Genomic DNA, 22199 nt, shown 5'->3' on the forward strand with positions numbered 1-22199 from the left:
ACCTCGGTCACTTCGGGGACGGCTACGGCCGCCTCGGCCAGACCTCCCTGGTCGGCCCCCGGAATTTCTGCCTCCGCCTTCGGCCTCTCGACCCCTGCTCCCGGTTGGAGCAGGTTCACATCAAAATCCGGGAGGAGCCGCCGCAATTGGTTGCGGAAATCCCGGAAGCCCTGAATCAGCCCGTTCACACCCTCCTCTGCTAGGAGGTCGTGAAACTCCTCCGACTCGCGGAAAAGCTTCACCGCGCTCTGGGCCTGCTCCCGAGCCTCGAGCTCCCGAGCCTCATGATATGCGGCCTTCCGCTCGAGGTTTCTTAATTCCCGCTCGAGCTCTAAGTGGCGAAGGCGGGCATTCCCCACCTCCTGCTCGCGGGAGGCCAGCGCCAGCTCGGCTCCAGCCAGACGAGCTTCTACGGCGCGCAGTTCGGACCTCGCCAACGTATGCGCGCCCTTTTCTTCATCGAGCTCGGCGGTCAGAGCTCGAATTCCTTCCTCGGATGCTCCAATTCTTTCTTGGAGCACCTGACGTTCGGCCTCGGAGGCCCGGTACCTCGCCTCGGCGGCCAGATACCTCGCCTGGGCCTCCTCATAACCACGCTGGCACCTCCGGGCCCGCTCCCGGTAGTCTTGGACTATGTGCATCAGCATTTCCGTCTCGTGCAAATGCTGTAAAAGAGACGAAAAGAAAAACATAAGGCGCTACGAGTAAAAATTTTTTACAAATTACACAGATGAAAAATTTTACTTACCCGGACGGCGTTGCAGCGGGTAGCGTCCATGAAAGCATTATAGCTCATGGACTGTATCCTGGCCCGGTCGGCCGGGAGCAGCGCGACTCGAAAAACTTCGCGCGCCACTCGAGGATTGTCGAGGGCTGAATCGCCCTCGTATACCGACCAGACGGGTGCAAGGGGCACCCGTTCCTCCGAGCCTGATGGGCCCAGAAGGTCAGCATCGGCTGGCCTAGGCGGAGCCGACCCCGAGGCTCCCTGACTGCTCCCCGGCTCGGAGCTAGGGGGCTGGGGTCGGACAAGCGGCCGATCTGACTGCCGCATCGCTGAAGCGGGGCGCGCAAGCGCGAGACCCGCAGGACTTCTCCCCTGGTCGGCAACTGAAGCATCCTGCCGACCAGGAACTTGCGCCAAGGGCACCGGGCATGGGAGCACCACCGAAGCTCCCCGGGAGCCCGAGCCCCTGGAATCCGCGCCCTCCCTCTGACCAGCATCGGGGTGCGCGGGGCGAGAAGGGCCCGCCTCGGAGTGTGCGGGGCGAGAAGGACCCGCCTCGGCCACTGCTGTCGCCGGGGTCGCTGGGGTCGCCGAGACCTTCTGCTTCTTCCTCGGCTCGGTAGGCTCGCCCGAGAGCTCAGCCGCCCTCTTTTGGAAACGGGCGTAGAGGACCTCGCTCTTGGTCACCATCTTTGCGATATCTGCAAGGGCGAGCAGGATTAGAACATTAGAACAGTAATAAAACGAAAAAGACACTGAAACTATCCTTACCGTGAGGACGTGCCGAGCTCAGGCCCACGTTCACTAAAGCGTCCTCACATATGAGGCCGTTCAGCAAAATGCCGTCCCCGAGGCCGCGGATGGTGTCGATGATCCCCTACTCACGTGGAGAAAGCTGGAGGGGTTTGTTGATAGACCTGAGCTGGGCCGGCCCCCACCTGGGGTCAAACCCCCAGGACCGTTCAGAACTTAGGAAGAAGAATTTCTTCTTCCAGTCATGAATGGACGAGGGGGCACCATGAAAAAGTGGCCGACCCGCCCGAAGGGCGATATAGAGCCACTCTCTGTCTCCCGAATTCGACTTAAAGATAAAAAGTCGCCGGAAAACGTTGACAGAAGTTGGAATCCCGTGCAGTAAGCACAGTGACAGGAAACCGATCACTGTCCTCCAAGCATTCGGAGCGAGTTGCGCCGGAACCAGCTGGCATACCGTCAGCAACTCATTCACGAAGCCGTGAAGAGGAAATCGGAGGCCGGCCCAGAGTGATTCCAGATACACTCCAATCCGGCCTACCGGAGGATCGGTTACCCGATCCCTTCGCCTGGCGGGTTCCAAACGGAACCCGTGAAGAGGGAAAAACCACTCTTCGGTCATTTCGACCTCCAGAACGCTCATGGTAGACTCAACCTCACTAGGGATAGAACCCATTACGAGGAAAAAAGAGGTTAAGAAAGAAAAAGGGGGACCTGAGGAAGACGCCGGAGAAAAAGAACTTCGGACTGTGAAAGGCTGAAGGAAGAAAAGCTGGAAGAAGAAGGCAATAAGAAGGGGACAGAGGGCCAGGGGAGGGTTTATATAAACCTCCCCAACAGCCCCGATCGGCAAAAAGAAAAGCCGCATCCCGTTGAGATGACCACACGTGTCGGTCCAAAAGACAGAACGACGCATTTAATTAGGGCTAGCGCTTCGAACGCCGAAGCGCCCCATCGGATCGTGCGGCCCCATCATGAACCCACGACGCGAGGACGCTTCGCAAAAGGTGTCCCAATAATGAGGCTTTTCGGGAAAGAAGAGACGCCGCCTATTAAAGACATCTCGAAGCGTCCGATAATTCAAAATGCGCAATAAATTAAAATTTTCGAAATCCGTAATGACCCAACTAAAGCTACTTCCCGCGCTCCAGCTGGTAGCCAACTGGAACTCGGAAGTCGGGGGGTAGTGTTGGGGGAAAAACCCCAAGTCATACCGCCACGGAGGCGCTCGGCCAAAGAGCGCCGACCGGAAAGGCGCTCGGCCAAAGAGCGCCGACCAGAAAGATGTTCGGCCAAAAAGCGCCGACCAGGAAGGCGCCCGACTAGAGAGCACCGACCAGAGAGAGCGCCAAGAAGAGGCGCTCGACCAAAGGGCACCAACCAGAAGGGTGCTCGGCTAGAGAGCGCCGATCCGAAAAGGACCAACCAAAGCACCAGGTAGGGACGCTCGGCTAAGAAAAGGCCGACCAAAGGACGCCAATCAGGAAAACGCTCGCCCAAAGGGCGCCGACCAGAAATACTGACTAGAAGCGACCCCGCCACAGGGCGCCCCGTCGGGCGACCGGCTCGGCTCGGCACCCCTGCCGAGCCGATGCCTTAACCAAATGTTCAACTTCCGCCTAACCCTCTAAGCCTGAGGGACCTGACAACTCCACTACAACCTGCCGCTATCTCCAAGCCATCAAGGCATAAGATCTCCGCAGGTATTCGGCACGACCTGCCATTAATGCATGAGACCCTCCCAAGTCTCCGATGCACTCAGTCATTTAATGAACACGGCTCAAGGCGATCTCCGGATCACTGAACCATCAAAGCGTATGGCTCTCCCTGACCGCCGGTTCATTCGGCAATAAATGCACTTACCATCCACGGACCCCAGGCCCACCACGGCCGGCGGTTCAACCACTCCAACAGGTCCGATCGACCGTGACAACTCCCTGGTTCCGGTCTGATTCGGCCTTATTCTCCACTACGCCATTAATGGGTCAAATCGTGTCCAATTATCACAAAAGAGGACAAAATTTCCCTGTCACCTCCCTGGTAACACAATATCCCTCTATAAAAGGAAACCTGGGGGAAAGGAGGAGGGGGACCGGAGGAGAGAAAAAAACGGCACAGACACAATTGAGGAAAAGATCCTCTTTATCTTATCCAAATATTCTCTTCATCTTCTCCACATATCTCTTCCTTGCTCTCTCCACATACTAGCCCCCTCTGACTTAAGCATCGGAGGGCCGGCGCCGGAGAGCCCGGCCACCGGCTTTTTTGCAGGACAGAACAGGACGCACTCTTCTCCGCTCTCTCATCCCCACGGAGGACGCAATCGGCCGGCGCACCGCCGTCCGCCCTCCCGGCAGCGGAGCTCCTCCTTCCCTGGTTTCGCGGCGGCCCCCGGGTCCAATTTCCAGCAACACTACCAAACACTCTTTACAGTTTCTTTTCCATCTATTCCTTCACCATCTACGTTTGAAAGGAAGAAGTTTACCTCTGGAGAATCTTAGAACCGATTGCCAACTTAATACTATTTGTGTTAACTATTGCAAGTACTTGAACTACAGGGCTTTACAGAAGCATGAAGCTTTTGGAGCGTATATCAACTGATGAGCAATCTCAGGCAATATTGGCAGAATGGTAACAGATTTTAAGGGAGGCAATTTTTTTCTTTAAAAGAAAGAAGGAAAAAAAAAAAAAAAAAAGAACAGACAGAAGAATAGTTAAGCATGAGATGCCATGTAAAGAGTCTTTCAATACAGAATACTTATAATACCATGTAGCTAGCTCTTGAATATAGAAATACTGATGATAACATGCAACCATGGAAAAATTGAACAAAACTTTACCATAGATCAAGAGATCATCAGAAAGAATTTTAAGCTTAGTACAAGTAATATAATATGTAAGCACAAGTTCAGGTTTCCATAAAAAGCATGAAGCTAGAAGACGCACTCAGATTTAGATCCATTTCTCAGCTGGTTAACAAGGTTATCTGCAAAGTGTTGAGGTCGCTTCTAAAAAGAAACTGCAAATGCATCATAGAGAAGACTTCAAGCCATCTGGCCATGAAATATGGAAACTCTACATGAGATGAGTGGAGAGAACATAGAGTTAGCATTTTAAATACTGGCACACATATATCCACATATATTTTAAAGAAGTTGTGTTAAAAGGAACAGTGTACAAGAATAATAAAAAAGTATGTCAGTGGGAAACATCATATACAAAAGAATCTCACACTCAGTTACCTGTACAGGCAGCAAGAACTAAGAATCCCTTTTCTCCAGAAACAAAATATCCTCCCTACCAAGAGAAGAGTTGTTGTACAGCTCAATTTGTACTCTTGTAAAACAAAGCTTATATCTAAGATTGATTCTCTAAAATGATAACATTGAGAAGTCTGCTCAGCACAAAATGCAGAAAAGAAAAGCTACAAAATGTTGATTTTTGTAGATTTCAGAGGATCATATTTACATGTAAACAAAATAGATCAGACACCAGTAACCTATTTATAGTATACCAAAATACTCTGAACTATGGCAAGGAAACACCATCAGGCACCAAGGTGACTGCAGTTGAGCCCACAGGTAGATCCACATAAAGTTGGGGAAGCACACAATTGGAGATACATGTATATGAATTATAAATCATGTTATTCTCTCTTTCTGTATAGACCTGAAAATCCGTGCTGCTGACTCTGTTGCGGATCTGGCATTGTGAGGCACAACCTTAATCACACGAGTCTGATTTTCTCTGCCACTAGACTGTGAAGGTCGGTTTGGACCGTCTGTAGCTGGGGCCATAGGAAAGAGGGGCAATGCATCGCTTTCTTCTTGTGCTTTCATACAAGGACTGCTTGCTGTACTCCCTTGCAACTCACTGTCTTTAGATGCCTGAAACTTCCAAAAACATGAAAATGCTTCACTCTTTGGATGTGACATGTTACACGAGCCCCGTGAGTGCTGGTCAATTTGTCCATGAGGCCCTAAGCCAGGCCATGGGTTTACTTGTTCAACTGCTGAGGATGAGATAACTGGGTTCACAACTGGAAGGCCATAAGGAGCAGGAAAGTAGTTTGGAGCAACAGGAGGAGCACCGGAGGGAACACCCATATTTTGTGGCTGATGAGAAGCTGGAACACCATAAGCTGGGTTCATGAAATCTCCAGCTGCTGGTGGTAGACTCAAAGGTGTGCAGCTTCCATAAACAGGGCCCATGAAACCACCAGTTGGAGGGCAAGGTCCAGTATAGGGCTTATAAACAAGTCCTTCTGAAGGTGACATAACTGGGACCAGCCATTGATTTGCAGGCAGATGGAAACACCAGGCACTTGGATTATTCTCCGGAGCCATGGACATAGGTGAGGGGGTCCCAGAGTACGGTTCATTTCTCGGAACCTGATCATGAAGACCTTGGTTAACTTCGTCTTCACAAGAAGGAAAAGTTGGAGCTCCTGCAGCGTTCTCTGATGGACACTCTGCATTCTGGTTTGGCTTCTGGAAACTATCTTTGTGTTTAACAGTCTGTAGCAGAGATTCTGTGTTTCCTTCAGGTGGTAGACTTTTACTTGGTACCTTTGCTGAAAATTTGTTTAAATAAGGATTGCCTTCAAGAAGTAGATGTGGTGATGCTGCAATCAACTTTTGAACCTGTTTGAGGTCATATTTTGAGGTCAGTTTGACACAAACTTAGGCTAAACCCGTGTTCTATGAGCATGATAGACTGTTTTCTAGTTATTTAACTGGTCTTGAGGCTGACTAACCTTTATTAATCTATGCAGCTCAAAAACTTGGAGTGCAAAAACTCTCTGTTGACTGCAAGAAATTAAGAACAAGCACTTAAAAGAAAAACAGAGAGAGAGACAGAGAGAGAGAGGGGGAGAGAGAGAAGCCAGCAACAATGATAAGCAAATAGCATCCCCAGAAAGTAAACGCCAGAGATCGATAATCATTTAATCAGAAGGACGATAATCATTTAATCAGAAGGACGATGATCATTTAATCAGAAGGACGGCATAGTTTTGGCAAGTGTTCCTTTATGACCACCTATTACTTCCTCATCAAAAAATAATATATAACTTAGCACAACAGCAGAACTTTTATGAATTAGTTCTGGATAATCACCTATTACTACCTTTATGAATCTAATTATGTCCATGACAAGATGTATGACATTTGATGGAAAGTGGGAAACAATAAGACACAAAAAAATGAAAAGAGTAGCAAGGTAGAGCATGTCTCATTATCCAGAACTTGGGAAAAAAAGATGATAAAATGTGTCAGAGCTGTACCTGAAAGGAGAACACAATAGTGTTTTCTGGACTTGAATAGAAAGAAAGGCCGGCTGTGAAGCATGTGAAGACTTTGTAATATGATACGTCGAATGGGTGAACATCAAGTTGTGTAACTTACAGTATGCTCAACAATGGTACTGCAGTATATTTTATCACCTATACATCCAAATCGGGTGATCTTGGAAATTGGAAAGCTCTGGAACCAGACTTGCATTTGCTATTTTATCAGAACAGACCATCTACTGACTATCGACGGATCAATTTTGTATCTGAGTACTGTAACAATAGATGATTTTATCATTGTCATGGTCATTCATGAATTGTCATAGCAAATGGGTTCAGCTAAGGATTGAACAGGGTTTTACAACCAATCTGAACAGGGTTTTGCAACCAATCTGTCATGGCTTAAGCTACCTTGCAGGTCCTCAAAAGAGACTACCCAAATCCGGATTTGGGCGAGGAAAAGAGTCGATTTTCCTCCCTGCACAAAGGAAGTTCTTAATGGAGACACCAACATCTTGGAAAGGCCTGATAACCTTTCTCTATGAATATCAGGTAGAAGAATTAGTCATAACAGGAAGGTGAGAAGTTGGTTATAATCATACTTCAATATTACCAATACTCAACCAGACTAACATGCAACCGATCGCATATGTTATAACAGATGTTTAAGCATTTATCAACTGTTATAAAACACCAACTAGAGCACTAAGGACAGCAGGAAAATATTTAGATTGCAACACTGCAAATGATAGACAATGCAAACGACTAGAAATAACATGGTGCTTACTTGACAATAGCTCTTCTCGCTTTCCAGAAGTGTTTTGGACCGATTACACCAACAATATCATCTGGAGATATCTCCCAGCCTGAAATAGAGTCCACCATTGAAGCCTCAGATACTTCGTCTTTTTTCTCCCCATCTTTCATTTCCAATCTGCCATTTTCCTTATCACCGCATTCTCCGTTGCACTTGTCAGCCGTACTTGAAGTTCCATGACTGTTCTCAAGTGATGGTTTGGACATTGATTTATTTCTTGCCCTTGAAGCATCCCTACTTTCTACTAAATTGATGTCATTCATGTTCTTCGGTCCACCTAAAACTCCATTACCACAAGAATCTCGAGAAAATCCTGTACTTCCATGGCGTGACTTCTCAAGAACATTTATGGTACTCTGGTGATCTCTATCTAGAGGCACTTTGGAAACATTTGATGGTTCTCCAAAATTTTCTCCCGATTCCTGGTGAGGTACAGACCTTTCTTTGAGATCTTCAATCACTAAAGTTTCTTTAGGTTTCTTCCCACCATTGTTTCTATCAAAATCTATCGACTTATCAGAAGTATTGGTTTGTTCAGAGGGTTTGTCATTAGCATTTGGGCATTGAAGTGAAGAGATGAATGTGGTAGAGGTATTTTTCTGTGGACTTTTGGAAATGAGAGCTAATTTTTCTGGGCCCATCAAAGGTGCGTCTCTATCTGAGCATGCACCAATTCCTGACTGAACAAAGGTTGGAACCCTAAAATCATCCTCATCATCCAACTTCTTCTCACAAGAGTTCTTTCCATTGGAGTCATGTTGACGTAGTGAACTACGTTCAGCAACCGATCCTGCAGCATTCAAAGATCTATTACTCGTATGCTTTATGGATCTTCGTGCAAATTCCATCCTTGTGGCATTGAGATTCATTCCATCAAAGGAACAGGAGTTAACTCTCTCAGATGAATGAGCTGGTGTATGAGCAGGCATATAAAATGGAGAGTAAACATTCCTCTCATGCCCACACCCCTACAGTCAGTAATACACTTGTTAGCAATCAATTAATGTTAATGTAAGAAAATAAATGGAATGACAGAGCTTTTTCCAAATCAAGTATATAGTTCTTCGACAAAGAGCACATTTCTCAGGCTAACAAGGCATATCTAATCTGGACTGCTATGGAGAAAAGGTTTGCAGCATGAGCTATAAAGACCATGAAGATAACTGCAGGTAATCTTTAACACTGTATGCATATCATGGTTAGAACAAGCCACCAAAAGTGCCAGTTGCACGTATCTTGACAGAAAGCAGAAAATCAAAACATGAATCAGGGAACCAGAAATGGAATGCAGAAGCACATAATTGATGGATGTTTAGGGCGAAAACTTTAACCAAATGACAAGCTAAAAGTGGAATTAGCTCATATTTGACAACGAGAGTATAAAGGCTTTTAACTTTCTTCTTGCTGGTTTATAGAGGTTGAAGCATGAAAAGCAGTTAGCATCAAAGAACTCATCCCAAAAATAAGAACATGATAGGTCATTGTTAAATGGCCTTGGTTTTCTTCATGTTAGTATCATTTTACTGAGCTAAAATGGACTAGTAAACTACATACATGTACGAGCTGATATGTAGAAGCAACATAATTCACTGAAGGTAAAAGTATTTCTTTTCACTGGTTCAGAAATCGATATATAGATATACCATCAAAATAATTTGTAAAAAGAATAACCTACTAGCAAGAAATGCAGGAAAATGAGGTTTAAAACAATGTATCATGGGGAAAAAAAAGCATTATAAAGTTTGGAAGACTTTCTCCCAAAGTTATAACAATTAAGATTCAGGCAATTGCTTCAAAGTGACAACTCTTAAAATAGAATGTATAATAAATGGTATTGTTCAATGCGATCACATGTGGTTTGTGATTGAAAAAATCAACATCATGATGGGAAACTAAGGATGACAAATGCAGAAAACATCAAGATGAGAACAGATGACATCGTACAACAACTTAAGCACTACGAAGAAGCCATAGAATTTGCAAATAACTGATTGCTGATAACATTAAAGCTAAACTAACTTCCTATTTATTGACTTTTAGAAGAAAACAAATCTTTCAATTAATTTAGGAAATAAAACCCTCTTTGGCATCACTTCCAGATTCCAGTTTTTAGTTTTTTTTTCCTTCTCAAAAACATGGAAACCAAGGGAGAAATGGAGTTTGCTAATCTCACTTCTATTTTTATTTTTTTTAAAAAAAATATATCTTAGTTTCACAAAATTTGGAAGCTGAAAAGTTTTGTTTTCTAAATTTTCTGAAGATCAAAGCTGCCCACCACTACAGCCACCAAACCCAACTAAGTGACCATCCAACAGGTTTCAACTTTTTCAGTTTTCAGAAAGAAAAAATAGAAATTGGGTTTCAGTTGGACAAAAACTGAAAAATGAAAACTGGAAAAAATGCCAAACAATACCTGAGCCTTCAAACTCATCAGTCTTTCTGTATTTAGCATCAACGGTACACTGATTTTCCAACATGGGAGCCACTAATTTACTAGCTTTCCAGCTTATTTATTATGATAGCATGCAAATTATTGTCACCTGGGCATTACATTTTCAATATATTGGTCCTGCACAGCATATGGGTAATATCGAGCATGAAACAGACAAACAGGGTTTTGATATTCATGGACAGCAATAACTGGATTTGCAAGGCAGAGGGCGACAATATCTGCACTTTCAGTTATTCAGCATCCAAAGCAAGCATATCAATATTCGCTCATTGCCTATGCTCACAACCAACTGCATGCCGCCACTACTGCCACCACGAACCTACCATCCTCTAGACCACAACCAGCCCTCCACCACTGACACCACCACTTCCATGCACAACAGACATGTCACCACCACCTGATGTTTTCCTTTGTTTAAATAAATGTTAAACAACAGTGACAAACACACATGTTTCATGCTTTCAATAAACTGGAAAGAAAACATAAACAACCAATTTATTTCATGTTTCGAGAAATAAGATAGATGGAAACAATGCCATGCACTGCCTTAGTTTAAAGAAAAATTATACTGATTGTATTGTAAAAAGTTACCAGGAATGTCAACTGCATTACTCAAAGAATACAATGCAATCAAATGTTCCTTAAGCAGCACTTCAACGAGAAATAACTTATGATATGTCATTGTCTTGTCGATAGTGAGAAAAATGACCTTAGCATTCATTTTGTCATGGATGAACATCATTGACCCGCATAAAGCCAGGCGCTCGTCTATGGAGGAAGCTGTATTAGTAGTTATGAAGCCCTTCCCCAACAGATTTACTCTTATTAAGCAACTGTTATGCTCAATAGAGTAATCACAGAAGGCAGGCATGAACCCCCATGATTTCAATATATTCTTGTAAGGCATCTAATAACATAGCTTTGCATCATTCAAATAAATCCTCACTATGCTATGTGTTTGATAACCAATGTAACAATATTATACCATCAGGTTCTCCATAAGAAGCTTGCAAATGTGAGGAATAGGGGAATGTTGGGAAGTCAAAAGCAATTATGTTTTACGATTTGGCCACTTAACCAAAGCAGTGAACGGCTATATATGTATGAGCACAAGCCATAGCAAGCGTTAACATAACATCACGAGTAGCAAACACGCACACACACACAACAAACCTATCAAACCAACTTGACACTCATCAAGAGTCCCTTATATGACCAATTACAGCATGCCCCTTGTGTTCATTAAACTGGAACAGCTTCTTTGATAATAGCATGATAAAAAAACAGTTCCAAAAACTTGACTAATATCGAACTAGAGTAGATGCCTGTGAGAGGATTGAATACCTGGCTTGACGAAGCCGAAGGAACTAAGGTGCTGGCGTTGGGAGGAGGAAGAGGCATTGAAGAAGCAGCTGAATTGAACCTTTGTGAAGGTATACTGAGCTGCTCGTAGAGTGCCATTTTGTTCCTCGGAGGTGCTCTGGGACCTCCTTTATCTGTATCATTCACATGGAGCCTTGGAAACAGAGGCCCCATGATCCTATCCTTCTCTTTCCCCCCTTTCATTGCGTTCAACTTCACCGACTTACCACAAAGCCGTATCAGCAAACCCAGAAAGCCGACGAAACTTAAAGAAATACTCCCCAACTCCCATCCACAACTGCTAATCCCTAATAGATCCTCCGAAAATCTCGAGCTCCGATCGTCCCGACTGAGAAAAGGGGTTTCTTCCAAATCGGACAAAGGTCAGAAGATGCCAAGCATATGAACCGAAACCGAGGAGAAAGAAAACGAATTCTTCCTTGCAATTTTCAAACTAGAGCAAAACAAAAGAATCCAAACCTTCTAGCACCGGTGGCACAGTGCATCCGAGATAGAAAGATCACACCAGAGGTCGAACAGTCTCGCAGTGAATCCCAGATAGAAAACCCCCTTTTTTCGCCGAGATCGAAGCAAAATTCGACGAAATTTCTTCCGTCTTCACACTAGAGCGAAAATAAATAAATAAAAATCCAAACCTCCTTTCACCAACAGTCGCAGAACCACGGCAAAAACAGAGGTTGAGCACCCTTACAGCGAACCCCAGATAGCAAAATCCAGTCTTTTCGCCGAAGTCGAGACGAAATCTGGAGAAAATCCTTCAGATTTAAGCCTAAAGAGAAAGGGGGGAAAATCCAAACCTCCGCTCACAGCAAAACCTCTTACAGTGAGTCCCTGAATAAAAATCCAATCTTTTTGCCGAAATCGAGACGAAATTTGATGGAAAAGACCTCTGGGAGCACAACTCAGCAGCCCAAATCCGATCTTTCGAAGAAAACAGCGACGGATCCCGCACGGCACGCAATACTCTCAGGCCAGAACCCTTCCCCAATCGGATCGCCGTCGAGAATATTGGGGGTGAGGAGGCCGGGAGTGGAGGAAGGGGAGGAGGTGGGAATCGAAAAATGGAAAGGAAATATCTGGAGTGGGGAAAAGATGCCACCGAGGATCCTGATATCTGAAGGAAATGGAAAAAGTGCCAGTCGCGGCGGGCCCACGAGGGGGCTTGGCATTAGGGTTTGTCTTAAGCAAAATATTAGGGTCTTGGATAAACCTTTGTGCCAAATGACACCATCCTTGGTCCACTCCCATTCTTGGCAATGGATCAGGTGGGTGTGGCTTTGGGGCTAGGTCTAGTCATCAGCCCTATGGTCCTTTGTGGTGCATGATTTGCACTGCAAAGAGTGTTCAACCCTAGATAGCTATTAACTAAGGTATGGTATACAACGTGCAAAACACATCACGTATAGCATGTAATACTAGCCCTCTATCTTTATGATCAAATGATATACTCGTCGTTTAGAACTGTACAATTTTTTATGGTGCAAATCGTGCACTGCAAAAAAAAATCAGTTCCATTGTCATCAACTACGTATTTTTTCACTTGCATGTTTAAGCTTGGTAGATTCATGATTCATGCCAAGTAGTTGAGCTATTAGTATGTGGGATTTAGTTAAGCTCATTAGATAGAGACTCGCCAGAATCTTATGTAAGTAAACAATCCAAATTTGTCATCTAACATAACCTGTCATGCTTAAATCTAGACCAAATTCTGGTCGAATATCTTAACCCAGCTAAACTGAATTTTGAAAGCGACTATGGCCTGCCCCCAACAGAATCGCCAGACCTAAATTTACTTGAATCTAGTTCGATAAAACTTGCGAGCCAAATTGACTCGAATACACTCATCCAAGTTAGAGTATGCATGACCCTTTGCCTCCCCCACAAATTAGACATGCTACCTGGATCTTGAGATTTGGATATGAATTAACATCCCTAAGTCCGCTTTTCTCCGATGTAATTAAGCTTGCAACTAAGATGATTAATTTGGTTGTATTTGGGTTTTATAGTTCAAATTCAAAATCGCCCACGATTAGATGGGCAGGCATTTACTTGGTATTTGTTTTAGGTTTCATAGTCAACAGCACTGCTGATGGTAATGGTATAGGTTATTGTACACATCTCCCTTTCTTGGATTAAAAACTAGTTCCACCAACCGTGTCTCATGATAAGGATAAGGTCGATCTCAGCTTACGGAGGGGGGCAAATGAGTTGGCACAACCCAAATTCCAGGGAATGGTGTGAATCATTGATCTCAATATCCCACCATGTGCTTTCCTCGATATTTTTAGATCTCTAATGCCCCTTTCCCCTTCCCCGTTGAAACATGAGGCCACAATTGGAAGACAAGTAGACAAAACGTTACGTTAGATTCTACGTGACCACTTCCCTATCTTCTCGTGGTCTGCTTGCATGGCTCGCGAACCTCGCTTTATCTTCCCATCAGAAAAGAAAGGGCTGAAAGAAATGAAGCGGAATTCTGAAGGACCGCACGAGCCCATAAAGAAAAAGAGCAGACGCCAAAAGGCACCGATGATGTGATAGGAGACTCCGCCGGTCTTATCACTGCATGTGGATGGAGACGTCCGCTAGGTAAATATGGCTTCGCACTAGTTTTTCGAGGTCCAGTTTCAAATTCGAACACGCCTTAGCCATATGAACGACATCTGGTTAGGTGATTGGGCGACCCTTGCGCCTCCCGAGGGGTTGCAGCGTCATGGTTGCTTTGACTCAATGGGGGGCATTTGGTGACCCCAATAGTATCACCATAGCCATTTAAATCTTCGCTGATTCAAATGCTGGAATGATTTAATCCTCAATGATCCATGATCAATATATTTAGTAGACCATGATCCAGTGATTAAAAATTTCTGAGTATCCAAGAGTAATTTATTTGGTATGGTACGGAGATCTAAGATCACCGACCACATAATACCATAAATACCCTTAATATATCTTAGATGAATTTTTTATGTATTTTTAATTCTCATAAATCAAAAATGTAAGTCAATATGCTAATTCCTATAATATCTTCATAATTTTGTCACATATTTTACTTTTAGTAGCCCTTATTATATATTTATTAATCATATAAAATATATTATAATAAAATATTAATATATTTATCAATATATTAATTATTAATATATTCTATAAAATATATATTTATTACTCCTATAAATTATTAATCTTATAAAAATATGTTATTTTCATTATAGAATTGATATTTTTATTTATACTTATAATAGATTTTTTAATACTAATAATTATTTTGATTAGAAAAATAAAGTAAATAGGAGTAATATATTAAATATTTTCATTATATAAATATAACATATAATAATATATTTCTACTATAATTTAAAATTATCCTTCAATAATAATAGGATAATAATATGATTAGTAATATATTATAATATGATATATATATCATTAATATAATATATAATATCAACATAATATTATATATATATATATATATATATATATAACATTGACATAATATATCGATGGTATATTGATATATCAATTTTTCTGCTAAATTGAGAGGTATTTTGGTCTTTAACTTTTAACCCAGGATTACTGCCATGGGGTATCCCATCACTGAGTTGGGTGGTGATTTGAGGAGTGAAGGTGATTTAGGATCACCTCCACGTAGGATCACCGTGGTGTAACCAGATGCGGTGATCTCATCACCTCCACCCACATCACCTTTGATTCTGGGACGATCACCTCATACCAAACGCCCCTTAAAGCATTAGAAGCTCGAGGCGAGACTAGGCCACGGTGATCGAATAAATTCAAAATCAAAAATGGATTACTAATACTAAACTGTTGCTCCACAATATCCGTAGGCTATTAAATGAGTGTGATATCTATCGAGCCACACATATCTATAGGAAGACGAATAGCGCTGCTGATTGGTTGGCCTCCTTTGTGGCTCACCACTCTGATGATTTTATTTAGAAAGACTACATGTCAATGCCTTATCCTCTATATTATCTTTTTTTTTTTTGATTTTGTTGGCTGCATCTACATTCATCGCATATGAGCTGTCGTTATACCAAAAAAAAAAAAAAAAAAGCACTCGCAGTTGCAAGCCAAGTCAGGCTCAACTCGAGCACAACTAGCCCAATTTGTTCATTGGCGACACCAAATCCTTGTATGAATTGTTAAGATCTAATAAGTCCAACTCTAATTTATTTGGACGGGTAAATTAGACATAGTTTCGTGAACTTGGATTAGTTTGAGATTAGGAATCCTTGAGTCGTACTAGGTTGGGGTTCTAGTCGAACCTAAACTCGGTTCTAAAGCAACTCAATCTCAATCGAACAAACAGACTTACATTTATATTTCAAATAAAATATTTTTGTAATTCATTTCTACAACTTGGCCTGACTTAATTTTATCTAATCAGAGTATGGTTTAAGATGGGGTCAGATTATTGTGTATTGAGGGAAAAAAAAAACAACCTAAGCTTGGGTTCATTTTGGACCGGCCCAGCTTCTCCAAGTTGCAGCTTAATTGACCATTTACAATGGCTAGACATGATGGGCCCATGAGGCTAAAATTAATAGCTTCCTTCCCATTTAATGCAGATGGGGATGGCACAAATCTAAAAAGTCCGGGTTGCATCTTTTATTACCTCAATCTTTGGTTCGCATCTTGCACAAATCTCAAAGCAATTTTTTTTTTTTCCGCTAAGACGGGTGGATCAGACCTGACGAGTACGGATGCACCCAATAAAATCAAAAATAAAATACCTCGGAGTATCAGGGGCAACTCTCTATCTCCAGCACATAAGGTACTACCGAAATAACTAGCTACATAATTCTTCTATCTGCCTTTGCAGGTCTTGAAGCGGCTATTCCAGTGATACAGATCGTTCTTCCATCACTGATTTGAAATGGAAGTCAATGGATAGCTTTGTTGGCATGGAAGAGCATGGTGATGGACCATTACCACTCCCTCCTATTCCAGTGATAGAGAAGGGAACGGTAGTCTCTTACTAAACCTCGACGAACAGGAAAAAAGCCCAGCCCGGCTTAGAACAGGCCTGCTACACTGAACCCAGTCTGATTTGGACACGGTCCGGTCCGCAGTTTGCTCTCGTCCAGATACTGAAGAAGCTCCTTTTTGAACTTGGGCTCAGCAGCAGCAAACTCCAACCACTTCCACCGAGAAACCCAAAGTCCAACCCCCGGTCCGGGTTCTGGTTCGATTCGTTTATTTGAAAGAGGTAGTAATAAGCCCAAGCCCAACCCAACCTGACAGTTCTAGGCCGAACCAAAGGGACACGATCAAAACCCGAAACAATTGGTTTGGGTTTAAAGGTTCCATGTTTGGCTTCTCCAAATTCGCAAACCTACTTCGCTGCCTTTTGGGAAGTAAACCTTGAAATGTTTCTTTCTCTCCACCACCCTTGCATCACATCCTTTCTCTAGACTCTTCTGGCTATACTCACACTAGAGCTGTGTGAGCCGCCGTTGTACCCAAAAAAAAAAAAATCTCTAGTTTACGCATATAGAGTTTGAATCAATTATCGAGTCACCAATTTTTCTCAAATGACTGTTGCCAATATCTTTTGTAGCCACCTACAAACACATGGTCTTTAAGCAAAAATTTAGAGAATAACTTTTTGTCATCTTATTATTTATTATTTGATATCATGTCTGTTATTAGCTGCTAATTGTTTTTTACACTAGGTAACGACCTGGAAACAACGAAATATACGATCACAAGATCTATATAACTTGGCCATTATTTAGAGGCTACTGTAAAAATATATGTATACTGTAATAAAGAGGTTGTAAGTTTCATAATGATGGCCCTTACTAGAATCATGATACAAACCCATGACTTAAGCCTCAAGCTCCCAGCAATTCCATGGTTGAGATGGTTAGTGCAGCGCTCATGTCCCACCTAACCATGGAAAAGCCTGGGAGCTTCCATCCAACCATTTGTACCCCATTTGTCGTGATTCAATCCACCTGGGAGCCACCTCAAGACCAACTTTGATGGCAATGTTATGGACGGAAGAGTTGGTGGAGGTGCAAGGTTTGTGATCAGAGTTCCTGACTCATCTTTTTTGGTGATGCCTATCTTTATGATACAATAGAACATTGAGCGGAGCTAAATGAGGTACCGAATATGCCATCACTATTTTTAAGGGCTACTGATATTAGCTTGAAAGGAGATTCCAAAACAGTAATCAGCTGAAGTGCGAGTTCGAACACTCAGAAAACTTATGGCCAACCCTTACTCCTGCTGAAATGGTCACTAGATCCCTGCTCATTATTTCCAATACAGAGGATGTACCTCCAGGCGATTTAATAAAAGGCATGCATTTCCGGGGGAGGGAATTGAATACTCTCATTTGCTAATGACGCATTCAGGAAGGGCTCGACTTAGCCCAAGTACAACGCAATTACTTCGTGCTAGACTCGTAGCCTGGGCCTTGAAACCACCTTTGTACAAAAGCACACCACCCACCGACCCTGTTATAATTGCCAGATTTCAAAGATGGGATCCATTCTTTTTTTATTATTCTTTTGATAAAGTGGATGCATCATATATTATCGATATGGTTAAAAAAAATCTAATAATAATAGATCCCGAAGCCCACAAAAGATATCTGGCCATAAGAGGCCACCTAACCAGCTGTTCTGTTGGCCTCTTTATACATATGCATCGTCTGTAAAATCATCTCAGATTCTGATGTAGCTGATTGTGCTCATGTTAGAACAGTATAAGCAGTTGATGATGCAAAAAAAAATAAATAAATAAATAAATAAATAAATAAAGAAAGAAGAAGAAAAGAAAAAAGAAAGAAGAAAAAGCGATCCCGCATCCGTTATTGCTTTTGTTAGAGTGGTCGCGTCACCGCTCATTCGACCCTTTCCCAAAGCCCACTAACTTCCCTTCGACAAAATCGGTGGCTCCCCACGATATGGTGACCACAAGAATGGGCCTACTACCAAAACGGACTGCTCACGTGCCATGGGCCTAATTCGATTGACTTGCAGCCAGCTTTAAATCCATATGTTTCTATTAGCTTGAGTTGGATCTTGGAGGGCTGTTCAAAATTTGCAGGGACCCAAGGATGTTGTACTTTCCAGGAAGGAATATATGCATGAAGAACAAAGTACAAACACATGGAAAAAGACTTTCAAAACTTTGGGAACTTCTAATTTCAGCAACTAATTAAATAACCACCTTCAATTTCAAATTCTAGATCCTTTTTGAGTAAAGGAAAAGAAAAGGAGCATATGACATACATAGTGCCTACAAAAGGCCACTGCAACTTGCCAACCCACATCATCAAACACCCAAGTTTGTTACGGTGGAATCTATTTTTTCCTTTTTTTTCCTCATTGAATGACATAAGAAGTTTGTTGCAAGGCTAAGGGTGAGGTGAGAGAGAAGAGAAGAAGGGGTGGCGGCATCCTCTTTCTTTCTTTCTTTCTTTTTTCTTTTCTTTTTGCCTCCATCACGTGCTAAGCAACATGGCTGGTGGTCTTCTCAAGGGCACGCTTGGGTCGAATCAAGGGGACAGTGTCCTCTGCCAGACTTGGTATCAGACCCAAAGGGAATGTCTCTGGCCTTGGGCTTTCCAAAGTACCAACACTAAATTAAAAGAAAGCACTAAGATTAGGGTTGACAACCCAAGAGAAAAAGAGGCTCGCATGAGACACATTTTGAGGTGGTGAGTACTTCCAAGCTCTCAAGCCTCGGGCGCCTAATCATAGGAGTCATGATTCCTTAACTTTTATGTTCAAGAAAGCTTTGGCTGTAGAGTCAAGAAGATAAAGGATCAAAGGGTATTTGCCATGTTCTCTTAAACACATAAAGGAAGCAATCATGAAGACTATCATATGGGTGTTTGGGGTTAGGGTTTGCATGGAGAATGATAATGGTATTGGACCAAGGCTGCTTTATGGACGCAGTGAAAAGGTGGATTGGGATAAAAAGGAGGAACAACACTACCATATCGATCAAAAAGGTGAACCTTTAATCCTTCTGGTGTTTGGAATTAGGATTTTGGTCAGGAAAAGTATCGCTGGGTGAAGGAAAAGGAAGATCCCTAACCACAAGTTAGGAACTGACTTGTGGTTCTTTTTTTTCCCTAACTTTTTGGGTTAGGGTTTTGGTTGGGTGAAAAGAGCGTGCATGGGATAGGTCTGGTTGAAAGGTGTTGGAAAGGGAAGTGCGGCACTGTTCATGTTGTCGAGTCTGTAACCTAGGGCTTCCAAGGTCTTGACTTGAGACTTGAGGAACTTGAGATAGTTGGCAGCCTCATCAAGCATTGAGGCAGTATCCATCTTGCTCCCCCCAGGGACCAGCCTCTGCAGCACCCTTAGCTTCTCACTGATCCTTTCTCTTCTGTGCCTGGCAGCCACAGTCTGGGGATCACTGGAGATCCTCACATTCTTCCTCTTTGGCTTCTCTACTGCCTCCTCCACTCCAAAGTTCACTGGCCTGAGAGCTGCAGCCCTGTAGATCATCTCCTTCACTTGTGCCATTGCCTCGGTGTCAGGCTCGTATCTGCTCTCACCATCGAAGTAGATGCCTGAAGAAGACCCCAAATGCTTCTCAGATCTCGATTTCTTCGGTTTGCGCCCATTCCCAAAGCTAATATGAAAGCCAGTGAAATGGTTCTCCTCCAGTTTTCTCTTAGTAGAGATGGGCTTGCTTCTTCTGGCTTGTTCGTCGCGAGCTTGGTCAGGGTTTGAAATGCCAGACCGAGTTCGGTCTGGTTTCGAAGAGCCTTGTGAGACCGAGGCCATCTCCTCTCGATTCGGCCGACGGTGATCGAAGGAGCCATGGTTCTCGGACTCACCTGAAGAGGTATTACCACAGCAGCTCAAATTACGAATGTTTTCGCTGCTCGAAAAGATTGTCGAGATGCCTTCCTCGTCGTTTGCAATGTCGCCGAGGACTCGTAATTCCTCCGAAGAGCTGAAGTTTTCGGCGAGGCTATCGAATGGATCGACAGCTTCGGAGCTGGTGATGGGCGGAAGAGAAGAACGTAATTGATCAGAAGATAAAACATCTCCCCAAGTGGAACTGATTCCTGATTTCTCAGGAATAGAATCGGCCGCTGCTAAACTTATCGCTTCGTGGCGCTGCAGGAAATCCAGATCCAAATTATTGCTTACCGAATCCAAGGCGGGAGCTAACATTTCTACCATCTCATCAACTCTATCGAACGAACTCATTTCGCTAGCCTGAACCCCTTGGAGCTTTAATCCTGAAGCGTAGAAAGCTCGATCTAGTTCAGCCTGGTCGCTCGTATTACTGTATTCTTCATTGGATTCTGAAAAATTGTCATACTGGTTGCTCCATAAGCATGATGGAATTGAAGAGATATCACTTGCGATGTTTGCTGAATTATCCCAGCCCAAACTATCCATCTCCCGAGTTGGTTCTCTTATGGTATGATGCCTGAATGCCAATAGGAACAAAGTTTTAATCACATGCACATGCTACAGGAGAGAAAATAAACACAATATTCATATGCAACATCTAATTTGAAGTCCTAGACAACATTTTGAATATTCTATTATCATTTTCGAATGCGCTATCAAAAAACTTTTATGGGAATCTGAGGGATAAATAATTAGCAGAAAAATTGTTTCATCAGTCATGACTCCTACCTTCTGAAGATCGAGTAACGTACCACCAAAGCTAGAAATCTGGACTGACTTTTGCCTTTGAACAGAGGACTTTTTATCTCCAGACCTCTCTCACAGGCTCGAAGAGAACAACCGCTAGCTGAATTTTATCGGTGCTGCCCTTTTATATAATGTGGCAGTGATATCAGGAATCAGTCATGACGACATATGCTGCAAGGAGGAAGAAAGCAAGCGTTTGCTAACGTCAGTTTTAGCAACTGAAATCTTGTAGCCAACTGTGTACTAAGAGACAAGGCATTAAAACTCCATGATTTTACGATAAGACGCACCAAAACTACAAGGCCGCAGAGACAAGTAACCAAACAACAAGAAAGGAAAAAATCAACGAAGGAGATTGTATAGAGATGTTTTCTTCTCTACCTTTGGATTTCCATGAAGAAGGTGATGCTCTCTGTTCTGTGATCTGTTCCTAGAAGGTGAGCTTATAAAGAGGAGGCATGCAGAAATGGTCCTCACTGATAGTTGTACATGAGCTCTTTTTTTTTAAAAAAAAAAAAAGGTTTGCTGTATTGGATTTTTAAAAGAAAGATGGAGGCTTTTTGAGGGCTGTCAGTTTGGGGGGGGAGGGGAGGACTTGAGAGCAGATGGGCAGCATATGAGGCTTCTGAAGAAGGATTTAAAAATGGATTCAAGCTGGGAAAAGGCCTTCACCTCTTTTGGTGGCTTGTGCTTATTCCATGCGCTCTGCCAACTTTCAGTAGGCTGCAGTAAGAGTTTGAGCACCACACTCTCTTGTCTAGAGAAACTATAGTATTAAAGATCTAATCAAACCTACAAATTGGCCTTATGGTGCTTATAGTTGTAATTAAAGGTCATGGTAATTGATATTGGTAACTCTAAACGTCTCTATCCTTCTTGGTTTGGTTGATGTAACGTTCCTACCGACAGATTAATATATTAGAAATATGCATTAAAAAATATTAGAAATGGAATGCGTGTATGAACCTTCAGAGAGAGGTCCACTTCAATGTCTTGACCTTTATACAATGTATTCATGAACACACATATCGACGCGAGAGAGAGAGAGAGAGAGACGGAGAGAGAGAGAGGACCCAATAAGCTTTTCTGGACTCTCCTTTTCCCTC

The 22199-nt window shown here is 43.0% G+C and overlaps 2 protein-coding genes across 4 annotated transcripts; both read right to left on the minus strand.

The window, feature by feature from the left end:
• Nucleotides 1-4718: 4718 nt before the first annotated feature.
• LOC103712957 (protein HEADING DATE 3B) lies at nucleotides 4719-12505 on the minus strand. Of its 2 annotated transcripts, XM_039125316.1 has the most exons (5): nucleotides 11384-12505; nucleotides 8010-8555; nucleotides 7558-7931; nucleotides 6237-6288; nucleotides 4719-6123 (listed from the first exon to the last, which is right to left on the minus strand). In XM_039125316.1, the coding sequence occupies exons 1-5, from the start codon at nucleotides 11603-11605 to the stop codon at nucleotides 5122-5124; spliced, it is 2196 nt and encodes a 731-aa protein (XP_038981244.1). In that variant the 5' UTR covers nucleotides 11606-12505; the 3' UTR covers nucleotides 4719-5121. The 2 variants fall into 2 exon arrangements, with proteins under 2 accessions (XP_038981244.1, XP_008797900.2); XM_008799678.4 differs by having other exon boundaries at nucleotides 7558-8555.
• A 6104-nt stretch (nucleotides 12506-18609) lies between these two features.
• On the minus strand, nucleotides 18610-21784 carry LOC103712974 (transcription factor bHLH87-like). Of its 2 annotated transcripts, none has more exons than XM_026806889.2 (3): nucleotides 21475-21784; nucleotides 21099-21264; nucleotides 18610-20863 (listed from the first exon to the last, which is right to left on the minus strand). In XM_026806889.2, exon 3 carries the CDS (start codon nucleotides 20830-20832, stop codon nucleotides 19558-19560), a length of 1275 nt encoding a protein of 424 aa, XP_026662690.2. In that variant the 5' UTR covers nucleotides 20833-20863; nucleotides 21099-21264; nucleotides 21475-21784; the 3' UTR covers nucleotides 18610-19557. The 2 variants fall into 2 exon arrangements, with proteins under 2 accessions (XP_026662690.2, XP_008797919.2); XM_008799697.4 differs by having other exon boundaries at nucleotides 21076-21264; nucleotides 21475-21781.
• Between the last annotated feature and the right edge of the window lie 415 nt (nucleotides 21785-22199).

The sequence above is a fragment of the Phoenix dactylifera genome, chromosome 4 (assembly GCF_009389715.1).
Source record: "Phoenix dactylifera cultivar Barhee BC4 chromosome 4, palm_55x_up_171113_PBpolish2nd_filt_p, whole genome shotgun sequence".
In the NCBI taxonomy this organism is placed as follows: domain Eukaryota; kingdom Viridiplantae; phylum Streptophyta; class Magnoliopsida; order Arecales; family Arecaceae; genus Phoenix; species Phoenix dactylifera.